This window comes from Saimiri boliviensis, chromosome 9 (assembly GCF_048565385.1).
Source record: "Saimiri boliviensis isolate mSaiBol1 chromosome 9, mSaiBol1.pri, whole genome shotgun sequence".
NCBI lineage: Eukaryota > Metazoa > Chordata > Mammalia > Primates > Cebidae > Saimiri > Saimiri boliviensis.
Window position 1 is genome coordinate 93,768,314 of NC_133457.1, and position 24,736 is coordinate 93,793,049.

General features: G+C 46.2%; 1 protein-coding gene across 2 annotated transcripts in view; it reads right to left on the reverse strand.

Moving 5' to 3' along the window:
* TGM3 (transglutaminase 3) overlaps positions 1–24,736 on the reverse strand; it is a 130,626-nt gene that overhangs the window by 20,934 nt on the left and 84,956 nt on the right. For both annotated transcript variants that reach the window (XM_003941041.4, XM_039479734.2), the window contains 6 exons: positions 15,418–15,591; positions 14,829–15,068; positions 14,114–14,232; positions 12,240–12,368; positions 7,958–8,135; positions 7,718–7,853 (listed from right to left, as the gene is read on the reverse strand). In XM_003941041.4, coding sequence (XP_003941090.1) covers positions 7,718–7,853; positions 7,958–8,135; positions 12,240–12,368; positions 14,114–14,232; positions 14,829–15,068; positions 15,418–15,591 — 976 coding nt within the window. The remainder of the gene's footprint in view (positions 1–7,717; positions 7,854–7,957; positions 8,136–12,239; positions 12,369–14,113; positions 14,233–14,828; positions 15,069–15,417; positions 15,592–24,736) is intronic.

A 24,736-nucleotide genomic window follows, 5' to 3' on the forward strand; every position in this document is an offset into this window, starting at 1 on the left:
GGTTCAGTGTATACTGCTCAGGAGATGGGTGCACCAAAATCCCACAAATCACCACTTTACTTTAGTAAGTTCTTTAACTTACTAAAGTAACCAAATACCACCAGTTCCCCCAAAACCTATGAAAATAAAAAAGGAAAAAGAAAAAAAACCTATGTGCATATATGTAGATGTGTGATAAATCCAACTATTAAAAATTATACGTAAGATGTTGGAGAAAGTTAGTCTCCAATAATTCTATTTTCTTAGATATCCACCATTAACAGTTTGGTGCATGTATTACGTATATAGTGCATACAAACTAAGTTTTATGTTACTTATTTCTGTAATGTTTTTATTTTCTGTCATGTGAATTACTCATTACTTCTATAATTAAAATATATATATATAATATGAATGATCATAGCTAACACAGTGTTAACACAGAAAGTTGTGCTCTGTCTTATTGCATATATTAACTTATTTAATCCTTACAACACCTTAAAAGACAGAAATAATTATTCTTCCCCATTCAACAACTCCAGAAACTGAGGTTTAGAGAAATTAAGTGACTTGTGAACAGTGAGTAAACAGAGTGGGATTTGAATCCAGGCAGATGGGGTTAAAGAAGGGAAATAGTTAACAGTGGGTTCCATTTTATGTAACCTGATTTTACATGGGTTCCATTCCATATCACAGAATATGATGCACTTATAATGCATTTGAAATGATGTTATTTTTAAAGATTTTTTAATGACATGGGGGAATGCTCATGATATAATGTTTAGCAAAAAACACATGACTAAAACTAATGGTGAAGTGGCTGGTTTCGAGGTATGGGAAAAAGTGGGATGTGTCTATTATATGTCTGTTTTCTACTCATGCCTTGTAAAATGTATCATCCCAATTCTACAAATAACAATAACTCACAGAGAAAAGATGAATGGAAAACTACCAAGTTTTAAAAATATGAGAATAAGATCATAAATGATTTTTATTTCTTTATGTAACCTGAAATTTAAAAGGCATCATAGAAATGGTCTCCAGGACCCAGCAAGAGTCTTTTTGAACAGGCTTTTAGGATCAGTTAGAGCTCACCAAGGAGAAGGCACGGGAAGAAATGTGAGAAGATGGTCCTGGGTGGGTGAAATAGGCAGGGGAGGGATGAGAAAGTGACTGAGAAAACCAAGTTTCACATTCAGTTTGATCCTGTCAGAGTACCCTAGGGGAAGGGCAAGTAGGTATTAAAAAAAAAAAAATTGATAAGTAGTTGTACTTTAATTCTTGCTTGCAAGGCAGGAATTTAAGCCAGAGCAGATAACAACTACATTCTGGTTCCTCCCTCATGCAAAAGCCAGCCACTTTAGTTACACGTAAATATTTGGGATATGCGTCTTCCTAATGCCCAGTGGCGCCATGTAGAAACTCCGGTGTGAGTTTCTGGTTGTGTGTCACGCTCTCTCCCCCTGCAACCTCGGGCTCCACTGCTTTCCTGAAGGTTTCAGGAGCAGGAGTTCAGGAGAGGACAGGCTGTGGGCATCAGAACTACCTGAGGCATTTATTAAAAAGTGCAGATTCCTGCTGCTCTCATCTTTCTCCGCCCAAATTAATTCTGATGCAATCTTTGACATTTATAAACCACTACTCTAGAGACACCAACTGAGCTATGCTTACCTTTGAATTCACAGAACTAGGAGACCCTGCCTAGAAAGGGGCCCCAAGCCCCTCCCTTCTGTGGGTAAACTCCCATTTGTCCTCCCAAATTCTGTTCAGTTACTACCTCTGCCAAAAGCCTTTCCTGACACGCCGAGAGAGTGCCAACCATACCTCTGTGCTATCTCTGAATCTTGGAACTAATTCATTGATTTTGTTGCCACTCCATAATTGCCAAGCTATTTATGCAGCTATAAACTCCTCTATTCAGTCTCTAAGGCCCAGTTAGAAAACAAAACAAACAAACAAAACCGCCCTCCAGCACAGTTCCTGCATCTTGTTCCTCCTGGTGCCCAGAGTCCAGTGCAGGTGTGCACGGAATCACGTCTGCTGAATTATTGCTGGGCTGAAATCACACTCCTTCACTTCCTAAGGGCCTGGGAGCCAGCTCAGGATTAGTGGAGGCAGGTATTCAGAGGAGAGATTGTATGAGGAGCCAGTGGCTTGGCTGAGGTGTGGGTGCTGACAGCTCTTCTCTGAAAGCACTGCCTAAACTCTACCTCCCCGGCAGGGCGGGGCAGTCTCTAGGTGCCTTCTACCTCGGAGTTGTGCAAAGTTTACAGGTAGAGTCAGATCTACGACCCTAGAAATTGGGGGATCAAGTCAAATGAATGAAGAAAAAAAGCCAGAAAAGCCAAGATAACCTTGCCTAAATTGTTCCAAATCATTCGGCTGCTGCTCCGTGGCTGAATAGGCTCCAGAGACCTCCTTTGCAGTGGCCCAGAAGGAGGACATCTCCAAGAAGCATCCCAAACTGAGCTCCCTGAAAAGTGTCCTCACTCCGAAGAGAGTGAAATCTCCGGAGCTGTGTGCCTCCTAACCCAAACCATTGGCATGAGCAGATTGGCTCAGAAAAAAATTTACTCCACTGGCTGCTATGAATGTGATTAAAAGACCTAGAAAAAGGCACTGCAGTCCCCTGATCTGGCCCTTTGTTTTAAAAGTGGAAAATTGAGGTGTAGCAAAGGCGAGAACTTACATAATGTTACACGCTTAGAGTGTGTGAATGTCTCCAGGTGTTTATCTGTACAGAAGTTTCTTCTCTCAGGGCTTTTGTTTTCTCATCCATAAAAAGTAATGTGGAGATGATAATAACAATGTCTGCGTCACTTGTGAAGATGAAATGCAAGCACTTAGAACAGTACCTGGCACACAACAATGGCTCAACAAATTCTCAGTTGCTGCTGTTACTATTACTAAGCACTTCTAGAGCTCCATCTCCCTTGATTCTCACATTCTATTACTTTAGGCAAATCTGGACAAGGTTCTAAAGCTTTCAATACTTTTTGGTAACATACAAAGATTCAGATCAGAGGTTTTCTGTCCAAACTCCAGTTGCCCTTACATGAATGGTTCAATAATTTCACTCCAGGCAGAAACTGGCTCCTGGTTTAGCTCTCCCCTGCATGGGATTTAATCGGGGAGGAACAGTAGGGTTCCCTTGGGAGGGCTAGCTCTCTTACAGAAAGTGGGGTGGGCTGAAGTGGCAGAGAATTAAAAAAATTTAAGCTGGCAAAGGACTTAAGGGATCACCTAGTTCCAGGTCGACCCTTATATTTCACAGATGAAGAAACTTGGGACCAGAAGGATGAAGTGTCTTGCAAAAGCCTCAAAGCAATTTGGCAGTAGGGCTGGAGCTAGTGCTTGGGACTCCCTATCTTCATTCCCCAGCTGGCATGAGGGCTGGCTCCCCCAACCAGCAGCTGGAGGAGGAATGGAGTAGGGAGTAAGTCTCAGTTCCCTTGGCTTTCTGAGAAGGTTCAGAAAAGGCAAGGGGAGGAGAAGGGTGGCTAGACTCAGGAACAATCAGAGCTTCTGCACCTGGCACCCTCCTATGAGGCCACAGAAATGACCACAGAGCCATCCTAGAATGTCTCCATCAGCTCCTACTTGCCCCAAAGGTGATGTTAAGCTGATGTGGGGGGCAGTGTGAATCAGTAACCAAGAGACCTGCGTTCTAATTTTAAATTTAGCTTAAAATCCCCACTTTCCCGCTTCCGGGACGCCTTCCTTGAGGATTTCCTCCGAGTTCCCAATATCCCTTTCTGAATCACTTCCCTGCACATCACACACCATGCTGTGTTGCTACTTAGCCTCTACTAGTAGCTTCCCCACCCCCTGTCTCCTAACAGCACCGTAAACCTTTCAATGGAGGAACTGAGACTTAAGCTTTCCAAATCCCTGCAGTTCCTAGTGTACAGGATAATCGCAGAAAGGATACGCCGAGGGGACCCCCAACTTGTCTGACCAACCACCTCCTTTTGTAGAAGAAACGAACGTTAGGAATGGCATAGATCCAATGATCAGAGCTAGTTGCAATGCGATTTTGGATACAAGAACAAAGAAAAGCCCAGGGAAAAGAACACACTCATTTATGAGAAGCTGGAAAACAGTCCGGCCACAAGGAAGCAATGTCATTCCAGAGAAAGTTGCGTATGTGCAGACCAAGAAAGAAACTCCTTAAATAAGCTTTCTCTCCCTCAATAAAACCCCGAAATCCATTGACCTGTGGCGAGTTACATAAACCTCACTCTCCTTCAGAAGGGAAGGGATGCTTTTATTACTCAGTTGGGTTGTTGTATGGAGTTGTTATTTATTTGTTTTAACAACTTTTTCCATTATTATTTATTTTCCTTTCACTTTATACCCTTAGTTACATTAAGCACAATTCAGAAAACTTAGACATGCTGGGAATGATATTCTGGGAATGATAAGTAATAAAAATATTTTATATAGACTATCTCAAAACTGAACATCAAAAAATTAGATGGCATCTGTCATACAATTATCTAGCCATATACATGCATGTGAGCAATTATGCGTGTGTGTAGCCTTTGAAATGGATTAAAACAATAGATAAATAAGTACTTTATATAGACACATAGATATCAGTGAATATACAGATATAGACATCCTTGTCAATTGCCATCCAGTAATAACTTGGTATATGATACAACCTTAAACAGTTATAATAATATCTATTTTTATATCTACATAATATCTATCTGTCTACCTATGCAGTTATAGATATATGTCTACACATTTTATATAACCTATTTCCAGCAGCATCTATCATAAAATTGTGTGTGTGTGTGTGTTCACGCCCATGTGCATTGATAGGGTGCACATAGCATATTTATGGTTAGGGATGTAAATGCCCAAATATATATAAAACATTTTGGACAGGTACAGTGGCTCACGCCTGTAATCCAGAGCTTTGGGAAGCCGAGGTGGGTGGATCGCCTGAGGTCAGGGGTTCGAGACCAACCTGACCAACATGGTGAAACCCCATCTCTAGTAAAATACAAAAATTAGCCGTGTGTGGTGGTGCATGCCTGTAATCTCAGCTACTCAGGAAGCTGAGGTAGGAGAATTGCTTGAATCCGGGAGGCGGAAGTAGCAGTGAGCCAAGATCATGCCATTGCACTCCAGCCTGGATAACAAGAATAAAACTCTGTCTTTAAAAAAAACTTAAATTTTCATCCTGAATCCAGAATAAACTCTGAGCTTTTCATTCTGACAACTAAGGCATATAATATGTATATATATGCTAAGAGAAAATGTGTTGCTTTTCTTATTCTCTTTAAGGAATTGCTGGTCACAGCAATCAGGCAAGAAAAAGAAATAAAGGGTCTTCAATTCGGAAAAGAGGAAGTCAAATTGTCTCTATTTGCAGATGACATGATTGTATACTTAGAAGAGCCTATTGTCTCGGCCCAAAATTTCCTGAAGCTGAGAAGCAACTTCAGCAAAGTCTCAGGATACAAAATCAAAGTGCAAAAATTGCAAGCATTTCTATACACCAGTAATAGACAAACAGAGAGTCAAATCATGAGTGAACTCCCATTCACAATTACTACAAAGAGAAAAAAATACCTAGGAATACAACTAACAAGGGATGTGAAGGACCTCTTCAAGGAGAACTACAAACCACTGCTCAAGGAAATAAGAGAGGATGCAAACAGATGGAAAAACATTCCATGCTCATGGTTAGGAAGAATCAATATGGTGAAAATAGCCATACTGCCCAAAGTAATTTGTAGATTCAATGCTATCCCATCAAGCTACCATTGACTTTCTTCACAGAATTGGAAAAAAACCACCTGAAACTTCATATGGAACCAAATGAGAGCCTGCATAGCCAAGACAATCCTAAGGAAAAAAAAAAAAAGCTGGAGGCATCATGCTACCTGACTTCAAACTATAGTACAAGGCTGCAGTAACAAAACAGCATGGTACTGGTACCAAAACAGAGATATAGACCAATGGAACAGAACAGAGGCCTCAGAAATAATGCCACACATCTGCAACCATCTGACCTTAGACAAACCTGACAAAAACAAGCAATGGGGAAAGGATTCCCTATTTAATAAATGGTGTTGCACGCTAGCCATGTGCAGCGAGCTGAAACTGGATCCCTTTCTTATACCTTATACAAAAATTAACTCCAGATGAATTAAAGATCTAAACATAAGACCTAACACCTTAAAAACCCTAGAAGAAAACCTAGACAAAACCATTCAGGACATAGGCATGGACAAAGACTTCATGACTAAAACACCAAAAGCAGTGGTAACAAAAGCCAAAATAGACAGATAGTATCTAATTATACTCCAGAGCTTCTGCACAGCAAAAGAAACTGTCATTAGAGTGAATCGGCAACCAACAGAATGAGAAAAAATTTTTGCAATCTTCCCATCTGACAAAGGACCAATATCCAGAATCTGTAAAGAACTTAAACAAATTTACAAGAAAAAAACAACCCCATTGAAAAGTGGGAGAAGGATATGAACAGACACTTCTCAAAAGAAGATATTTATGCAGCCAACAAACATATGAATAAATGCTCATCATCACTGGCCATTAGAGAAATGCAAATCAAAACCACATTGAGATACCACCTCACACCAGTTAGAATGAAGAGCATTAAAAAATCAGGAGACAACAGATGCTGGAGAGGATGTGGAGAAATAGGAACACTTTTATACTGTTGGTGGGAGCGTAAACTAGTTCAACCATTGTGGAAGACAGTGTGGTGATTCTTCAAGAATCTAGAACTAGAAATACCATTTGACCCAGCAATTCCATTACTGGACGTATACCCAAAGAATTATAAATCATTCTATTATAAAGATACATGCACATGTATGTTTACTGTGGCACAGTTCACAATAGCAAAGACCTGGAACCGACCCAAATGCCCATCAATGATAGACTGGATAAAGAAAATGTGGCACATATACACCATGGAATACTATGCAGCCATAAAAATGATGAGTTCTTGTCCTTTGCAGGGACATGGATAAAGCTGGAAACCACCATTCTCAGCAAACTGACACAAGAACAGAAAACCAAACACCGCATGTTCTCAATCATAACTGGGTGTTGAACAATGAAAACACATGGACACAGGGAGGGGAACATCACACACTGGGGCCTATCGGGGGGTGGGGGGCTAGGGGAGGGAGAGCAGGGGGTGGGGGAAGATAGGGGAGGGATAGCATTAGGAGAAATACCTAGTGTAGATGACGGGGTGATGGGTGCAGCAAACCACCGTGGCACATGTATACCTGTGTAACAAACCTGCACATTCTGCACATGTACCCCAGAACTTAAAGTATAATAAAAAAAGAGAAAGTTTAGAAATAATTTGGATTATCTGAAATGGAACAAATGTATATTTCTTACTGGTAAAGTGACAGTTTCAACTTTTATCTTCTAAAGTAGTATAAGGTCTAATGGATTCCATGAATTTAGAGTGAATTTAGGAGCCCTGTCTTTCACTAGGATCAGACCCTTTCTCTGACGGCAGCAAGATAGGACTAGCAGACTGGAGAGCATTGAGGAGAGGTGCCTCAGGTGCTGCTAAGTGTCTAATCAGTGTTGCCATCATTTCCATGCTATGCCCTGTGCTGACATGTTACTTGCCTTGCAACTCCTGTTTGGACCTGGGTCCCAGAAGAATGGTGAGAGTGAGAAGCCACTCAAATGCGGTGCTCGAGGTTCAGGGAAAAGGTGAGATACTTACCATACGCTATCACTACCCATGTCCAGGGGGTTTCCCATGGGGTCGTAGTACACGTCCACACTGAGATTTCGGTCTGTGTCATGAGCTGAGTTGAAGTTGGTGATCACCCGGGAAGGAATCCCCAAAGACCGCAGCGCTGCAAGTCAAGGTGTGCGTGAGGACTCAGGTGGTGGAGGTGGTACCTTGGTATACCCCACTGCCACCTACTGACTCAGCCAAGGCACGCCATACCCAAAGTACCTGTGTTGAGGGTCCCAGCAAAGACCCAGCACTGGCCATATCGGACTGGCCTGAAGCCAGATTTTTTCCAATCCTTGAGGATCTCCACACTGCCGTTCCAGTTCCTGGGGTCCCGGCCACCCGTGTAATTGCCGCTCCAATTTCCAGCAAGCACACCATTGTCATCGTTGCTATTGATCTGGGCAGAAACCACCCCCCAAATTAGTCAGCGCTAATGCCTTTCCTAGGAAGAGTGACATGCAGAATTCAGAGGACCAGGTGGAGAGAGGAGGAAAGAAGGCAAGGACTGCCATTGAACTTTTCCTTGTCTTTCTAGGTGACTTGGGGAAGACCATTGTAACACTTATTCCCTACAGGTATGGAGTGGTTTACGAGTGCTTTCCCAAACAGTCTGTGTTTGACCGTCCTTGATCCACACACCACTCCCGTGCAGCAGGCTGACATGAGTAACAGACAGCGCAGCTTATCTGAGGCAAGGCAGGGGCACACGTCCAGCTTGCAGAGGACTTCCGGCAGGAATTAATGGCTGTCACTGTTATATGTATGCCTGGGAGTCCATGGTTTGAAACTTTTTTTTTTTTTGGTGTATTGTCTTATAAAAGGATCACTTTCTTTATTTATTTTTTGTTAGTTTTTGATACGGAGTCTCTCCCTGTCGCCCAGGCTGGGAGTCCAGTGGCGTGATCTCGGCTCACTGCAACCTCCACCTCCTGGGTTCAAACAATTCTCCTGGTTTAGCCTCCAGAGTAACTGGGATTACAGGCGTGCGCCACCATGCCCAGCTAGTTTTTGTATTTTTGGTAGAGACAGAGTTTCGCCATGTTGGTCAGGCTGACCACAAGTGATCCGCCCGCATCAGCTCCCAAAGTACTGGGATTACAAGCGTGAGCCACTGCACACGGCCAAAAAGATCACTTTAGAACTTCAGCAACTAACTTCTTCTTGGAAAAAATAAAGATAGAGTATTTCTTTTCTTTCATTCCTTCAGCTATTCGTTCATTTGTTAGTTTACTCATTCATTCATTCATTCATTCAGTTTAAGGCGAGGTTCCAGTCTAAGCGGCACAACCAAGAGGCAGCCTGAAAAGATCGCTGGATGAGAAATCAGGAGACTTGAGTATCATTGTCTTTTAGGGACATACCTGGAAATATTTACAGGTGAAATAATGACAAATATGTACTGTCTAAGATTTCCCAAATCATCTGTGAAAGAGAGGGCCAGAGATGAAATGACACTGGCCCTGAAGAGGTAATTGTTGAAGCTTGTGATGGGTACACAGGAGTTCATTATGCTCTTCTCTCTACTTTTATATAGGTCTGAACCTTTCCATCATAAAAGTTAGAAGAGAAAGAGAGGAGACACCAAGGTTACAAGCCCCACCTGGACACTTGCCAACTTGATGATTGCACAAATGTCCATTCACCTCTCTGGGCCCTAGTTCTTCATCTTCCAACAGGGAAGGGAATTTTCAAGGGAAAGTTAGGACAAAGGCCCTCTGAGGTGTCTTCCGCAGTCAAGGGTCAGGGTCGATGAAATGGATCCTGGTCCAGCCTCTCATTGCAGTCGGTTATCTCAACTGTGGAATGAGAGGCTGGACCAGGATCTCTGATGGTTCCTCCAGCCTGTGAGTCCCAACCCCTCTCCTTGGAGTGCCTGTAAGTGGCAAGGCCTATGAGAATGGACAGTCTGGACACAGAAGGATCCTTGCCCAGGACAGGCCATGCCCAGCCTTGCCAGCCCCTCAGTGCAGTGGTGAGTTCTGCGCCCCTTCCGGGAGGGCCTGGGCTGTCATGGCAGAGTCAGGCAAGACAGGGCCTCCTTTGAGATGGAAGGTCGTGCAGCCCTTCCCCATCTCCTGAGTCACTGGTGCTCCAGCCTCCAAAGTAGCAATCAGCACCATCATGTCTGGTGGAAAGATGAGCATTTCAAAGCTCTGCACAGGCCATAATTAGCTCATGGCCCAGCCCAACTGGGAGGTCTGAAAGGAGCATCAGGGAGGTGCAGCTGAGGAAATTGGATCCATGATAAAATGGTTTGGCCCTGGGGTGTGAGTGAGTCAGAGGCTGCAGGAGCCGCTGGCCTCACCCACTCTCTCCTGGGCCAAAGAGGCTCGGCTTTCTAAGTGACCAGGGCTTTAATCCCAGCTCTTCCAGGTCATTTGGTCTCAAGGGTCTGCTCCAGGCGCACTTCCTCTCCATACCCTCCCTCGGCTACTCTGGTCCTCACTCCTCTCCTTAGAGCCTCTAGGTTCCCGGGCCTTCCTTACTCCTCTGCTGCCAGGCGCAGTCTAAGACTCAGCTCTTTTCAAAAGCCCTCTCAGATGCACACCAGATTTTTATCATGCAGCTGAGAAGTTGTTCACATTTCTAACCAAGTAACTAGCTCATTAGCATGGACGTATCTAGCTCAAAAGTCAAGAGATCAAGAAATGCCTAAACCATGAACCATATAAATAAATAAACAAAGGTTACAGCATATCTGGGAATTATTTAGTTTAAGAGGGTTAAAGAACTTACTCTGACACTTTGACTTTTAGTCTTTTTTTTTTTTTTTTTTTTTTTTGAGACAGGCTCTTGCTCTGTCACCCAGGTTGGAGTACAGTGGTGCAATCATAGCTCACTGCAGCCTGCAGCTCATGGGCTCATGTGATCCTCCCACCTCAGCCTCCCAAGTAGCTGGGATTACAGGCATGTGCCACAATGCCTGGCTCCTGTGTGTGTGTGTGTGTGTGTGTGTATGTGTGTGTGTGAGGGTGTGTGTGTGTGTGTGTGTGTGTGTGTGTGTGTGTAGATGAGGTCTCACTATGTTGTCCAGGCTGATCTCAAACTCCTGGGCTCAAGTGACCCTCTGCCTCAGGCTCCCAAAGTCCTGGGATTACAGGTGTGAACCACTGTGCCTGATCATGACTTTCAGCTTTTTAACTTACAACTTTTGTGCAGGTTGATCTAGGTTTAGATATTTTGCGTGACTATTTTTGGAAACAGGCTCTTCCTCTATGACCCAGGCCTGAGTACAGTGGTGCCATCACAGCTGACTGTAACCTCAAGCTCCTGGGCTCAAGCAGTCCTCCTGCCTCAGCCTTCTGAGTAGCTGGGACTACAGGTATGTGCCACCATGCTTGGCTAATTTTTGTTTGTTTATTCGAGATAGGGTCTCATTCTGTCATCCAGGCTGGAGCACAGTGGCATGATCTTGGCTCACCACAACCTCTACCTCCTGGGCTCAAGTGATCCTTTCACCTCGGCCTCCCAGGTAGTTGGGACTACAGGCACGTACTACCATACCCTGCTAATTTTTTTTTTTTTTTTTTTGTAGAGACAAGGTTTTGCTATGTTGTCCAGGCTGGTCTCGAACTCCTGGGCTTAAGTCATCCACCCACCAAAGTCCTGGGATTACTGGTGTGAACCACTGTGTATGCCTATGCCTGGCTGGTTTTTAAAAAAAAATTCTGTGGAAATGAGGTTTCACCATTTTTCCTGGGCTGGCGGCAAACTCCTGGGCTCAAGCCATCTTCCCGCCTCCATCTCCCAAAGCGCTGGGATTAGAGGCATGAACCACCATGCCCAGCCTGGATGGAGACATTCTCTACACAATGAGTGCAGAACCATAGATTTCTCCTAGGGGATATAGCTTGGGTGTGTCTGTGTGTGTGTGTGTGTGTGTGTGTGTGTGTGTGTGTGTGTGTGTGTTGTAGGGGCACAGGCCTTTTGTATGGAGGCCTTGTTCTGGTCTGAATTGCACGCCTTGTGCCTCGAGCAAGCCATTTCAGCTCTCTGAGCTTGTTTCCCCATCTAGATCATGGAAGAGGCGGCCTACCATCCGACACTCTGGGCTGTGCTCTGGGCTGTGGAAGAGACGGGCTAGGCAAAGGAGGTCACCACCTCCAGTTCAAAAGGGGCCTTGCTTCCTTTCCCAGGAGGCTCAGTGATGGAGCAGAGGCCTGGATTCGCATCCTCCCCTCCTCCCATCCTTGGCAGGCACCCAAAGGGCAAGTTCTCCTTTCCTCTGAGAAAGGCTTCACAATGTGGAAAGGGCTTTGAAGCCGGCTGGACCTGCGTCCGGCTCCGCCTCTGCCGTGTACTCACTGTGTGCCTCAGGCAAGCCCTGTAACTTAGAGGGGCCTCATGCTCGAAGTTGGTAAAATGCGGATGGTTCTAACCACCCGCTGTAATTGGTGAGGCTTTGAATGAGATGACATCTGAAAAGAGTGTGCGTGCCTAACCCATAGGTGGTGTTCGATACATGATGACAACTAGCTGTGATCATTTTCATGTTACTCACCATGGCACTTAGCACCCGGCCAACGTATTTGGGGTCATTTCTGTGGGCCACGTCAGTAGCAGCATCACGGCGGTAATTCAGACTCTTATCCAAGATTGAGAGGCAGATGCTGAGAATGTCTTCTTCAAACTGTTTAGAATGAGACCATACATTACAATGAAAGAAACGACAAGGAGAATTGGCTCAAGAATGAAACTACACTGGTGAGAACCACAGAACAGTCAGATCCTTTGACTCTGTGGCCTCTGGAACCTAGAGCTGCTGAGGATAGTCACCACGCCCAGCCCTCAACCCTGCAAACTCATCCAGAGCACTCACTATGCACAGGACCCTGTGTGCTTCCTCAAAGGCAGCTTTTGAAATAGGAGAGAGAGAGAAAAAAAAAGGATAATAAATTTAAAAATTATAAGAAAGAAAAAAGCATATGACCTTGTGTAGACTCTTCCTAAAGTGAATGCATGGGAGGCAGCGAGGGCTAGCCGACTCCTCGGCTGCCACAACCTCAGGAGCGAGTCGTTTAGCCTGTCTTGCCTCAATTTCTCCATCTGTATAATCAGGCCAAACTCATCTCAGAGTTTCCTTCTAGCTCTGCCTACAATCTTTTTTTTTTTTTTTTGGGACAGAGTCTTGCTCTGTCGCCCAGGCCATCTAGGCTCATTGTGACCTCCGCCTCTTGGGTTCAAGTGATTTTCCTGCCTCAGCTTCCCGAGTAACTGGGATAATAGACACGGGCCGTCACTCCTGGCTAATTTTTGTGTTTTTAGTAGAGACAGGGTTTCACCATATTGGCCACGCTGGTCTTGAACTCCTGACCTCAGGTGATCCACCCAACTCAGCCTCCCAAAGTGCCGAGGTAACAGGTGTGACCACGGCACCCAGCCTGCCTATGATTTTGAGCATGTTATTGAGATTTCTGGAGAACTAGTATACAAATAAAATCTCTTGCTAAAGTATATCTATTTGAAGTGATTTTCACAAAGTAAGGCTTAATTGAAGTCATTGCTTCTCAAACTGAGAAGGCCGGGCTCCTCTTGCCTTAGGTCTTCGCATTTGCTTTTCCTTCTGCCTGATGCTCTTTCCCAAGATCTCCGTCTGGTGCCCTTGTCTCCTTCAGGTTCCTGATCAAAGGCTCCTCTCTGAGTGAGGCCCTCCCTGACCATGCCATCAAAAAACTGGCCTGTCTTCCACTCACAGGTACACTCTGTGTCCTATGCTTCTCTTTTTTCCTTCCTCCCAATAAAGGAGATAGCCGACTTGCTCCGGTTGACCACAGACAGAGTCTGCAGATGGTCCACGCATACATCCTTCTGATATCCAAGGCACCCAGCCCGAGGTGCTTTATTCTAATGCCTTTGTCTGGTGGATAAAATAAAAGATGGAGGGCATCCCTGAAAGTTGTCTAAACTGACTAAATCTGAGAACTCTGTAGACTCAAATGGGAATCACTGTAATAAAGGACCAAGTGGCTATGGCTTGGAAAGGCTGAATGAACACACTAAGGAAGTTTCACCACATTTTTCCATGGAATGAAAAACAGAAGCTAAGTGATTGTCCCCAGTGTCTCTAGTGGGCCTTATATTTATTTGTGCACCATGGCACCAATACTGCTTCATCACATCCATTGGGTTACGTGTGTGTTCTGTCTTGCCCACTAGATCACGACCCCCTCAACAATGGATCTGTCTTCGGTATCCTTAGTGTGGATCCCAGGGTCTGGCACATAATAGGTGATCAATAAAAGTCTTCTGAAGGCAAGAACAAATCGAAGGGCAGGCAGATGGACCCATGTGGGACTTCCCATTGATCTGTGGGGCAAGATGCTGAGCTTCTTGGGTAACAGGGACATTACCCTCAGCCTCCTATGACCCTTTTACCTGTCCAAAGTTCCAGCCAATCATGCCAATTCGGTTTGTGCTTCCCGCATAGATGATGCCGGCATCTTCCTGAACATACTCTTCTCTCTCAGCATGGTTACCCATAAAGACACTATCCACTGTTTGATACAAAAAGCAGACACCAGGGACTAGAATTCTAGGAAGACTGTATGGATAATTCCTCCTCTCCTCCCACTCCTGAACTGACCTGGGGTTTGGAGCAAGGCCCACCATTAGCCCTCCCCACCTGACCCTTGGGCTATAATTCTTCCAACTCCAATTGTGGGAACTATGAGCCGGAAAGAGAAGCTAGGATGACCCAAGGGTCCGAAAATGAGACCGCAAGGATGAGACACCTGCTCTTTCTGGCAGGAAGCTATCTCCATGCTGCAGAATTATACTGTGGTATTGTCCCTTAGAAGGAACCATGCCATGCAGTTTGTAAAAGCTCAATGTGATCTCCACAATATTCCCAGAAGAAACCGCAGGATGTCCATTTAATGGTGAGGACTTTGGGACTTGGAGAGATTGAGGGACTGCCCAGACTCAGACAGCTGCTTACATGTCAGAGCTCCTCATTTCCAGCTTCGTGCCCTTTCCACAGCCCATGGACTTTTTCCTAACCAAACTTGAGCCTGTGAAGATCATTTCCCCCACCTCCTTTCTCTTTTCTAGCTTAGGCCAGGGCTGAGAGTGTGGGTGGTTAGACACCTACCGTTCAGCCAGGGATTAAAAAGCAGTATGAACTTCCCAAGGTTCACAGAGGAGACGCTGCCCTGGGAGGAGATCTGGAGGGCCATTGTGTACCGTCCTATGGGTGCGCTGGCGGGACTGGAGATGTTGATGGTCACGGTATTGCCATTGCTGGCCTGGAGCACTGCACTCCAGCCTCCGCTACTGCCATTGGAGAGTGGAAACACAGCCTTCGTCATGGCCGACTCTGAGGGGTAAGGCCCTGTCAAAGAAGACAGAAGTTGAGAGAAACTGACAAGCACTGGTCCGACTGTAGAGAGACCAGGTTCCAATACAACCCCCGTCTGGGGGACGTGAGCCAATGCAACACCATGTTCTAGCACTGGAAGTAACCGGAGCAAACGTACAGGCCAGATCCCCCTTGATTTGAGGATGAGGACTCTCAGGCTCAGAGATGGACAGCAACTTGCCCAAGGCCACACTGAATCAATGACAGAGCAGGGCTAGAGCCCAGTGCCCAGCGGTTCCAGTGTGGTCCCCATCACTCCTTGAATGCACAAGGGCTACGCAGGTATGTGTGTGTTTGGGCAGCGAGGGGAACACGAAGGTACCTGTGGAGACAATAAACTCCAGTCTTTCTCTAGAGCCAAGGCCTTTGTTCATGATCATCAAGACCTGGAAGTTTTGGCCTCTCCGCAAGATGAGCTCCTGGCTGGAGAACTTGTCTGTGTGATGCGCTTGCCGGTTGAAGGCCGTCTGCCAGTTGATACTCTGGAGTTCTAGAGCTGTGAGACAGAGAGGAGAACCTAGGAAGTCCTAGGAGGTAAGGAACGGCGGTGTGGGGGAAGGGTGTAAGTTACCAAAGACAGGCTGTAGGGTGAGGCTCGTCGAGGGCAGAGCCAAATTCCTAGAATCACATTAAAACTCAAAGAACGTGACCTTGCAGAGCAAGAACATCACAACCTATTCCCAATGAATCTTTCGAGACTCAGTTATGCCAGCTCTCAGGATGCAAGATTATAGAAAATGCTCTGCCCTTTCAGACAGCTGAACCTCTGTGCATCCTGTTCCCACAGCTGAGAGTGTCTTTCCCACCTCCGTCTGCTGAACTGTCACGCACCCTTAAGGAACAGGCCAAACGTTCAGCGGAGCTCCATCTGATCAATGAGGAGAACTAGGTCACCAGAGCACCTACGTTCTGTCTGCTTTCAGCATTTCTCATTGCTTTGTGGATAGGGGCTCCAACAGAACAGAAGGGAGGGGCCGGGCACAGTGCCTCACGCTTGTAATCCCAGCACTTTGGGTGGCTGAGTCTGGTGGATCACCTGAGGTCGGGAGTTCAAGACCAGCCTGGTCAACATGGTGAAACCCCATCTCTATTAAAATACAAAAACTTAGCTGGGCGTGGTGGCAGACGCCTGTAATCACTTGAATTGGGGAGGTGAAGGTTGCAGTGAGCCAAGGCCGTGCCATTGCACTCTAGCCTGGGCGGCAAGAGCACAACTCTGTCTCAAAAAAAAAAAAAAAAAAAAAAAAAAAAAAAAAAAAAACGGAAAGGAGGATACTTCTTTTACACCCATCACCCTGGTTTGGCTTCTTAGTTGGCCCTTTGCATGCTTCCAGATGCCAAGCACGTTTTGCCTCCTCAGCATCCAGCAAGTGTTTCCTTTTGCATCCTTTACCTTCTCTGTATTTGCAGTGCCCCGATGTTGGCCTGGACCTCTGAGGCTAGGGAGGCTGGCGGAGACGCTGAGCAGTGTTTCTAGGCCTAGAGATTGGGGAATCCTTGACCCAAAAGAGACTTGCAAATGCTCACTGGCAAGAACTGTTTATAGGAGCAGGTCAAAGGCTGTGAAATACCTAGATAAGACCTGAGGACAAACATCTCAAAATCCACCCTCCTGATTTCTTCTCCTGTGACTGTGAGATGATGGAGCTAAACCAAGAAGGGTTTATGAGAGACACCAAAAGTTACAAGGTATTCACTGATACCAGCTTTTTGGGAAATCTTCCTATGAGTTTTGTTTGAGAGGTTACATCACCCCTTCCTCTGCAAACCAAACTGGTCTCTGTCTTTGCAAAGAGGCCACAGCTCTGATAAGAGTGTGGAGTGCATTCCAGTGCCAGACACGGCTCTTTTTCATATGTGTTGACCTCTCTGCATCAGAACATGCCTTCTTAATCTTTTATTCTGTTTTATTTTTGAGTCAGGGTCTGGCTCTGTTGCCCCAGGCTGGAATGCAGTGGTGTGGTCTTGGCTCACTGCAACTTCTGCCCCCTGGGCTCAAGAGATTCTCCCACCTCAACCTCCCGACTACAGGTGTGAGCCACCACACCCAGCTAACTTCTGTATTTTTTGTTGAGACAGGGTTTTGTCATGTTGCCCAAGCTGGTCTCGAACTCCTGGGCTCAAGAAATCAGCACACCTTGGCCTCCCAGAGTGCTGGGATCACAGGCATTAGCCACTGTACCCAGCCCCCTCTTGATCTTTATATTCTGATGCCTAGCACACTGCTTGACTATATTAGGATAATTAGATAAATAAAAGAATAAAGGAATAAATGAACAAACAAAGACTAACGTCATGAGATGACTATCGTGACAACAGCTCACAATTTAGTCTACAAGGAAAAGTGAATAGAAAGTATTTATTTGATAAAAATATCAGAACAACTGTTATTCACAGGGCATTGTGTGAAGCACCGTGCTGGGAGTGTAGACGTGTGTGAAGTGTGGTTGGAACTCTCCAGGAGCTTCGGCAGTGGATAAGACAAGCAGAAGTGATCATGAATGACGGAATGGAGTAAATCCAGGAAAGGTGTATGAGAGATGCAGGCAAGGAAAAAAAGTCACTTTCAGTTGTAGGGATCAGGAAAAGTTACATTGAAAATGCTGGGCCTTGAAAGGAGAGAGAATTTTGTCTGGTGCCCATAGAGCAGCCTGCATTCTAGACAGTGGGAAGCAGAGGCCCAAAGGTGCAAGAGAAGGAGTAATGTAATTTATCTAGAGTGGGGTCCCTACATGGAAAAAGGGAGAAAGGTGATGGGGGCCAGGGCCGGACTGGGGAGGGGCTCCCACGCTAGAGCACTGGAGATGGGTCAAGAGGGTCACCACAGGGCCCCTCTCCAGTAAAATTAGACTCTCTGGGATGGTGAGCCATCCCGCCATTGAAGAGGGGCTCGAGAGGTGAGCTTACTTCCAGCTCAGAGTGCTGAAATTCATTCATTCAAACATCCACTCATTCATTCATTTAACAAATATTCATTGATAATGAATATTTATTAGTGATATCAGTTTATCAATGGATATTTAACGAAGATCCGTCGATAACAAATTAGTCGGTTTTTACACTGAGACATTGGTCCAATCCACAAGGAGCTGATGAATGAAGGAAAGAAGTAAGGGAAGACAGAAAGGACAGCGGGAGCAGGGAGAAAATGAGCATTCCTGCACCAGAATAGCCAACAGAGAGAGCCCAGGACTCAGACACTGGCAAACACTGTGTATAGCTGGGTTGATACATGCCGGGTCTCTCTGGGGAAACGGCCCCAACTTTCTACCCCCACCTCCTGCCAACCTTGCTCACTACTTTCTGTGCATCCCAGCCAGTTGTGGTTTGGTAGAGCTTTACTTGCTTTAGAAAAAGAAAGACTAGCTGGGTGCAGTGGCTCATACTGTATTCCCAGTATTTGGGAGGCCAAGGCGGGTAGATCACTTGAGGTCAGGAGTTCGAGACCAGGCTGGCCAACACGGCAAAACTCCATCTTAACTGAAAATTTAAAAAATTAGCCTGATATGGTGGCACATGCCCGTAATCCCAGCTACTCAGGAGGTTGAGGCAGGAGAATCACTTGAACCTGAGAAGCGGAGGTTGCAGTAAGTCAGGATCGTGCCACGGCACTCCAGCCTCGGTGACAGAGTGAGACTCTATCTCAAAATAAAAAAATAAAAGAAAAAGAAAAAAGAAGAGCTCTCAAATAAGAAACTCTGGGAATATATTTTTTTTAAAAGGGGAGGCTCTATGGAACACGTGGTTTCAGACCACTTGAGCTTTCCTAGAGATTCTTCACCCCACTTCCAAACCCCAAAGGATGCATGTCCTTTTCCAGGTAAAGCTCGCTCTAGACCATGAGTTCTTTGAAAGTAGAAAGTCTGACTCCAGGTGGCTCTTTGTCCAGCACAGGGGTAGGGAAAGGGGCGGGGTACTCAGCATCTCTTGCTGGCACCTGTCTCACCCAACAGGCCCACACCCTTCTTTGCTCCACCAAAGTTTATGCATTGTTTACTGTGGTTGTGTCAATAGTAAAGGCCTCTCCCATTCATCCCAGAGATCAATGTCTTGTCCCTAGAGAGGATGACAAAGAAAAGACTGAGCTCCAGGGTGCCTCCCAAGAAAAGAGGCACCTGCAGAAGAGAGATGAGGGACACTGCATGCCCTACTAAGTCAGACCTGGGGTGACTGGTGGTGATGATCATGGTATTAGCTGAAGTTTACTGGGCATTTGTGTGCCAGCCATCTTTCAAAGTGTTTACATGCATTAGCTCATTAACTCCATGAGGCAGGCATTGTAATCATCCTGTTTTACAGACAAGGAAGCCAAGGTGTAGAGAAACCAAGTACCTTGATCATGGTCACCCCACTCCACAGTGGCGGGCGGCAGGCTCCAGAGCCCGCATCTTTATCTCTGCATTTTCTGACACCCAGCATGAGCCCCCACAGCACCAAGGAGCTTTGCTAACTGTTAGGGTGGCTGTGGGATGTGCCAGACTGCTCTGAGCTGGAGGAGGAGGAAAAGTGGGGCTCACTTTTTTCATCCACCTTCTTTATGTCAACTGCTATGCACAGTCTACAGAACACATTATGTATGTCGTCAATGAAATCTTACAACGAGAAACCAAGGCTCAGAGAGACCAGGTAGTTTATCTGAGGTCACTTACCTGGTAATTGGCAGAGCAAGGATTCCGAACCTAGGTGTGGCATAATGAGAAATACATATTTGATTTCTGCTTTTTCTTGGCACCAAGTTGCTGAAACCCTTGGAATCTCCAAAACGATGAGTGACTTTTTGTATTCTAATGAGATGACTGGTACTGGAGGCTCCTGGATAGCCTCAGGATGGGAGCTGGTTGCCAGGGGAACAAACCAGTGATTAGAGGGCTGGGACTTTCAGCCTTATGCCCACTATCCACAGAGGGCAGAAGGACTGGAGATTGATTTCATCACCAATGGCCGATTTAATCAATCATGCCTATAAATGAAGCATGATTTCATCAATCATTCCTATAAATGAAGCCTTCATAAAAACCCGAACCCCAAAGGATAGAGTCTGAGGAGCTTTCAGGTTAAACACACGGAAGTGCTAAGAGGGCATGAGGACTCTGCGCCCCTCCCACACCTGGTCCCAGGCATCTTTTCCAACTGTCTGCTTCGGAGTTGTATCCTTTTATCACAAGCTGGTCATCTGTTTGTCTGAGTTCTGTGAGCTGTTCTAGCAAATCTCCAGACCTGAGAAGGGGCCGGTAGGAACTCCCGATTTAAATCTGGTCGGTCAGAAGCACAGCTGACAATTTCTGAAGCAATGGCATCTGAAGCGGGGGACAGTCTTGTGGGACTGAGGGGTGTGTGCGCACCCTGTGGGCTGTGTGCTAACTCCAAAAGGTGTGAGAATTCAGCTGAATTGTAGGACACCCAGTGGGTGTCCACTGAGAATCACTTGGTATGAGAACAAACCCCACACATTTGGCGGCTAGGAAGTATTGAGAGTAGCCTGGAAGAAAAAATGGTGTTTCCTTTTCACCGGGCCTTACTGACCCTACCCTGTGACTGTGGTCCCGAAACCTCCTTCCAGAAGAGGGTCTCATGCAGAATTCTGAGTCCAGAAGGTGCCCTAAGTGGTGAGGGGCCCTCATGCTGCATCATCCACCTGCTAGCATTTGGATTCTGACAGAGGGGAGAGAACGAGCTCCTGGAAGGAAAACATCTCTTCCAAAAGCGCCGTCTTCAGGGGAGCTGGACAAAGGGGACAGCCTGCTCCGCAACCCGAGTAGGGCGTGCCAGCTGAGAACGTGCTCATCAAGCTTCTGATGTGGTTCTGAAACCTTTCTCCCCTCACCAGCTGCCTCCCTCAGGCATCGTCCTATCCCTGAACCCTAAGATTGCTCTGCCAGCCCCCAAATCAAGGATCCGATGATCCTGCCCCCGCAACCCCAATGCCCTTGACATAACACTAATCACAGCCCACTCTGTCAGAATGTGTAGGAAGGGAGAGGGGGAGAAGGTCCCCAGCTGTCTAAGGTTCTCAAGTTTACAGCTTTATTTGCATTTACAAGCCTCAGGGCTGTCTTCTGTACCAGTCTGGGTGAAGGGAGGAGAAGAGAGCAGTCCCGTGATTCCTGTAACTGACTCACCAACTTACACACTTAAAAGAAATCAGTGGGAAAAGAAAACTTAGAGACAAATTATATACTCCTAACCCTCATTCCAGACGTGAGCACGCAGAGGCCCGAGAGGTGGTTTGCCCACAGCGTGACATCTCTAAACTCTGATGCCAGCGCTCACCTTATAATTCCATGCCACCTCCCTCAGTTACTGCTTAACTCCTGGGGCAATTTCTCAGGCTTTTTTCCTGAGAACATAGGTTCCAGCAGCAGTCCTAATGTGGTGGCCTGCCAGATACGTATCTATCCTGATGTTCAATCGCTCCTCTTTCCTGGTAATGAAATCTCCCATATGTATAGGCACTACTTTCCCAGGCTCCACTCTGGCTCAGCGGCCATGAGAGTAAGTTCAGGCCAGAAGCTTAGAGGCAGAAGTTACAGGAGTTAACTTCCAGGAAATCTCTCTTTTAAAAAATTTAGGTAGAATTCACATAATGTAAAAAATCACCATTTAAACCACTTTAAAATGTACAATCCAGTGGCATTTAGTTCATGCACAATGTGCAACCATCTCCACTATCTAATGCCAGAGCTCTTTCATCATCCCTAAGGAATCCCCCATCCATTAGCAGGAACTCCCCGTTTCCTCCTATCCCTAGGCCCTGACAAACCCGACTCTTTCTGTCTCTACGGATTTGCCTGTTCTGGGTATTTTATTTATTTATTTATTTATTTTTGAGATGGAGTCTCCCTCTGCCAACCAGGCTGGAGTGCAGTGGCATGATCTCAGCTTACTGCAACCTACACCTCCCAGGTTCAAGTGATTCGCCTGCCTCAGCCTCCCAGGTAGCTGGGATTACATCATCACCACGCCTGGCTAATTTTTTGTATTTTTAGTAAAGATGGAGTTTCACCATGCTGGCCAGGCTGGTGTTGAACTCCCAGCTTCAAATGATCCACCCACCCTGGCCTCCCAAAGTGCTGGGATTACAGGTGTGAGCCACCTCGCCCGGTCCTATTCTGGGTATTTTATATATTAACAAACGGGATCACACAATATGCGGCCTTTGGGTCCGAGTTATTTTACTTAGTGCAATGTTTTCAGGGCTCAGTCATGTTGGAGGATGTATCAGTAGTTCATTCTTTTCTTATGGCTGAATGATCGTCTGTTAAATGAATATTCCATGGTTTGTTGATGCATTCATCAGCTGATGGACATCTGGGTCATTCCGACCTTTCAGCTACTGTGAGTAGTGCTGCTATGAATGTATACATGCAAGTGTTTGAATACCTGTTTTCAATTTTTCTTTTTAGAAAACCTCTTTGTAAAAACAGTTGGCAAATGCCCTTTGCCTGTTTTCTTCCTCTTGTTCCATCCTGCTGTGTGGAGTGTGGGTGTGACATGGACAGGGCTCTAGCAGCCCTCTTAGACCATGCAGGGCCATACCCTAGAGATGGCAGGGCAGAGACTGGACAGAGCTGGGTCCCGAGGATGGTGCCACCTCCTAGTCACTTGACCTGCCAAGAACTGCCTGCATCTGGGCCACTCGTGTAAGGAAGAAAGAAACTTCTGTCTTATTTTTCTAAGCCATTGTTTTGGGAGATTCACTGTCAATCACAGCCAAACATAACTGCAAGTATGTTAATGTTTTAACCCCTGCCCATTTATTCTGTGGTCCCTCTTTGGCAGGGGTCATGTGAAAAGCACAGAGAAGCACTCCGGACTGTGAAAGGGAAGTTGCTAGTCAGCCGTCCCAATCCCCCAGCCTGGCTCTGTAATCAAATCACCTGCAGCAGACGGGTGAGAATGACTTGGTCACTGGGTGTGTGATGGAGCTCTCATCTCCTATTCCAGGGAGGACCACGCCACAGAGGGGCTCGCAGGGGGCCCAACATGGAGTGACGCTACTCCAGTGGCTGGGACTATCCCTAGCCTCCACTCAGACTCTACTTCCCACATCTTTTCTCTAGACATAGATGCATTTTTATCTTACAAAAGTCTAGAGTTAATGAGGGCTGATAGAAAGGCTAAAATGTGGCTGGGCACAGTGGCTCATGCCTGTGATCCCAGCACTTTGAGAGGCCAAGGCGGGTAGATCACCTGAGGTCAGGAGTTCGAGACCAGCCTGGCCAACTTGGTGGACCCCCCCCATCTCTACTAAAAACACAAAAATTAGCCGGGCATGGTGATGCATGCCTTTAGTTCCAGCTACTTGGAGGCTGAGGCAAGAGAATCACTTGAACCCAGGAGGTGAAGGTCGCAGTGAGCCAAGATTGCGCCACTGTACTCCTGCCTGGGTGACAGAGGGAGATTCTGCCTAAAAAAAAAAAAAAAATGCTAAAAAGCATCTAGCTGAGTGGTTTTTGAACCCTATTGAGAAAGGCCAAATCAAGAAATCTATCTAACAGTCTTTACACACATAGATCTGGAACTGACACAAGGTTTCACAGGGCTAATGCTTACTATGTATCAACATAATCTGATATTTTCTCTTCTGCTTTTTGTTTTTTCTCAATGGCTGCTTATAGTTCACTAAACTCATTTCACAACCTGCTAATGGATGGCAACTGGCAGCTTGAAAAACAGTGATGTAATCTCATATGCCCACATGACAGGTCAGAAAGTTGAGGCCCTGAAAGGGGAAGCCACCTGCAGAGGTCACAGAGTTGAAGCAGATCTTCGCCCGGAAGCCAGGTCTCGGATCCTGGTCACCGACAGGCTGTGAGTCATCCCACGTCCCACCCCTAGACACTGGGAACATCTTCAGCTCCTGACTGGCCCCTCCTCTGACTCCAAGGACACAGGTGCTTTCCTGCTCCGCCCCCACCTCTCTCTCCTTTCCCGCCTTCTAGCCTGTGCCATTTCCTTCTAGCTTCCCCCAAATATCCTGACATTTTCAAGCTCTGGGCAGCAGAGGTGGTGCAATTTCTTGGCATTCAGGCAGAGTAAGGGACTGGTGAGGATGAAGAGGAATGAGCCCTGGACTGGTGCCCGGACCTGTGAGAGGCCCAGGGCAAGGGTCTCAGTGTCTCCAAAGTGCACTTTCTCACCTGTAGAAGAGGGATAGTGAGACCTGAACATCTTTCCTCTTAGGGTTACTGCTGAGATTCAACGTGTACCCATCACTAGCCCCGAGAGTTTGGGGGAAACAAATGCCTTGGGATTCCATATATAATGGCAAAACAACCCAAGAGTAGAAGAGAGGTTGAGCTTTTAATGGGCTGTTATCGAGGACCTCTTATGCATCAGGCACTGAGTTAAGCATTTCACCTGCATTGTTATCTTTTAATAGTCACAAAAACGCTATGATATTGCTATCCCCATTTCACAGATGAGGGATTTGGAAGTCTAGTCAGGTGAAGTCACTTACGCAATATCACATGCTCAGGTGGAGGCTGGACTCAAGCCCAGACTTAAAGTCAATTTTGCCTGACCCCAAGCTGCCACCCTGCAGCAGCCAAGGCAGCAATGACTTAGAGACAGGTCCTGGAGGGGCCGTCCACAGCCTACTCCCTGCCTACACACCCTGTGGTCAGGGTAAAAGGAGAGGA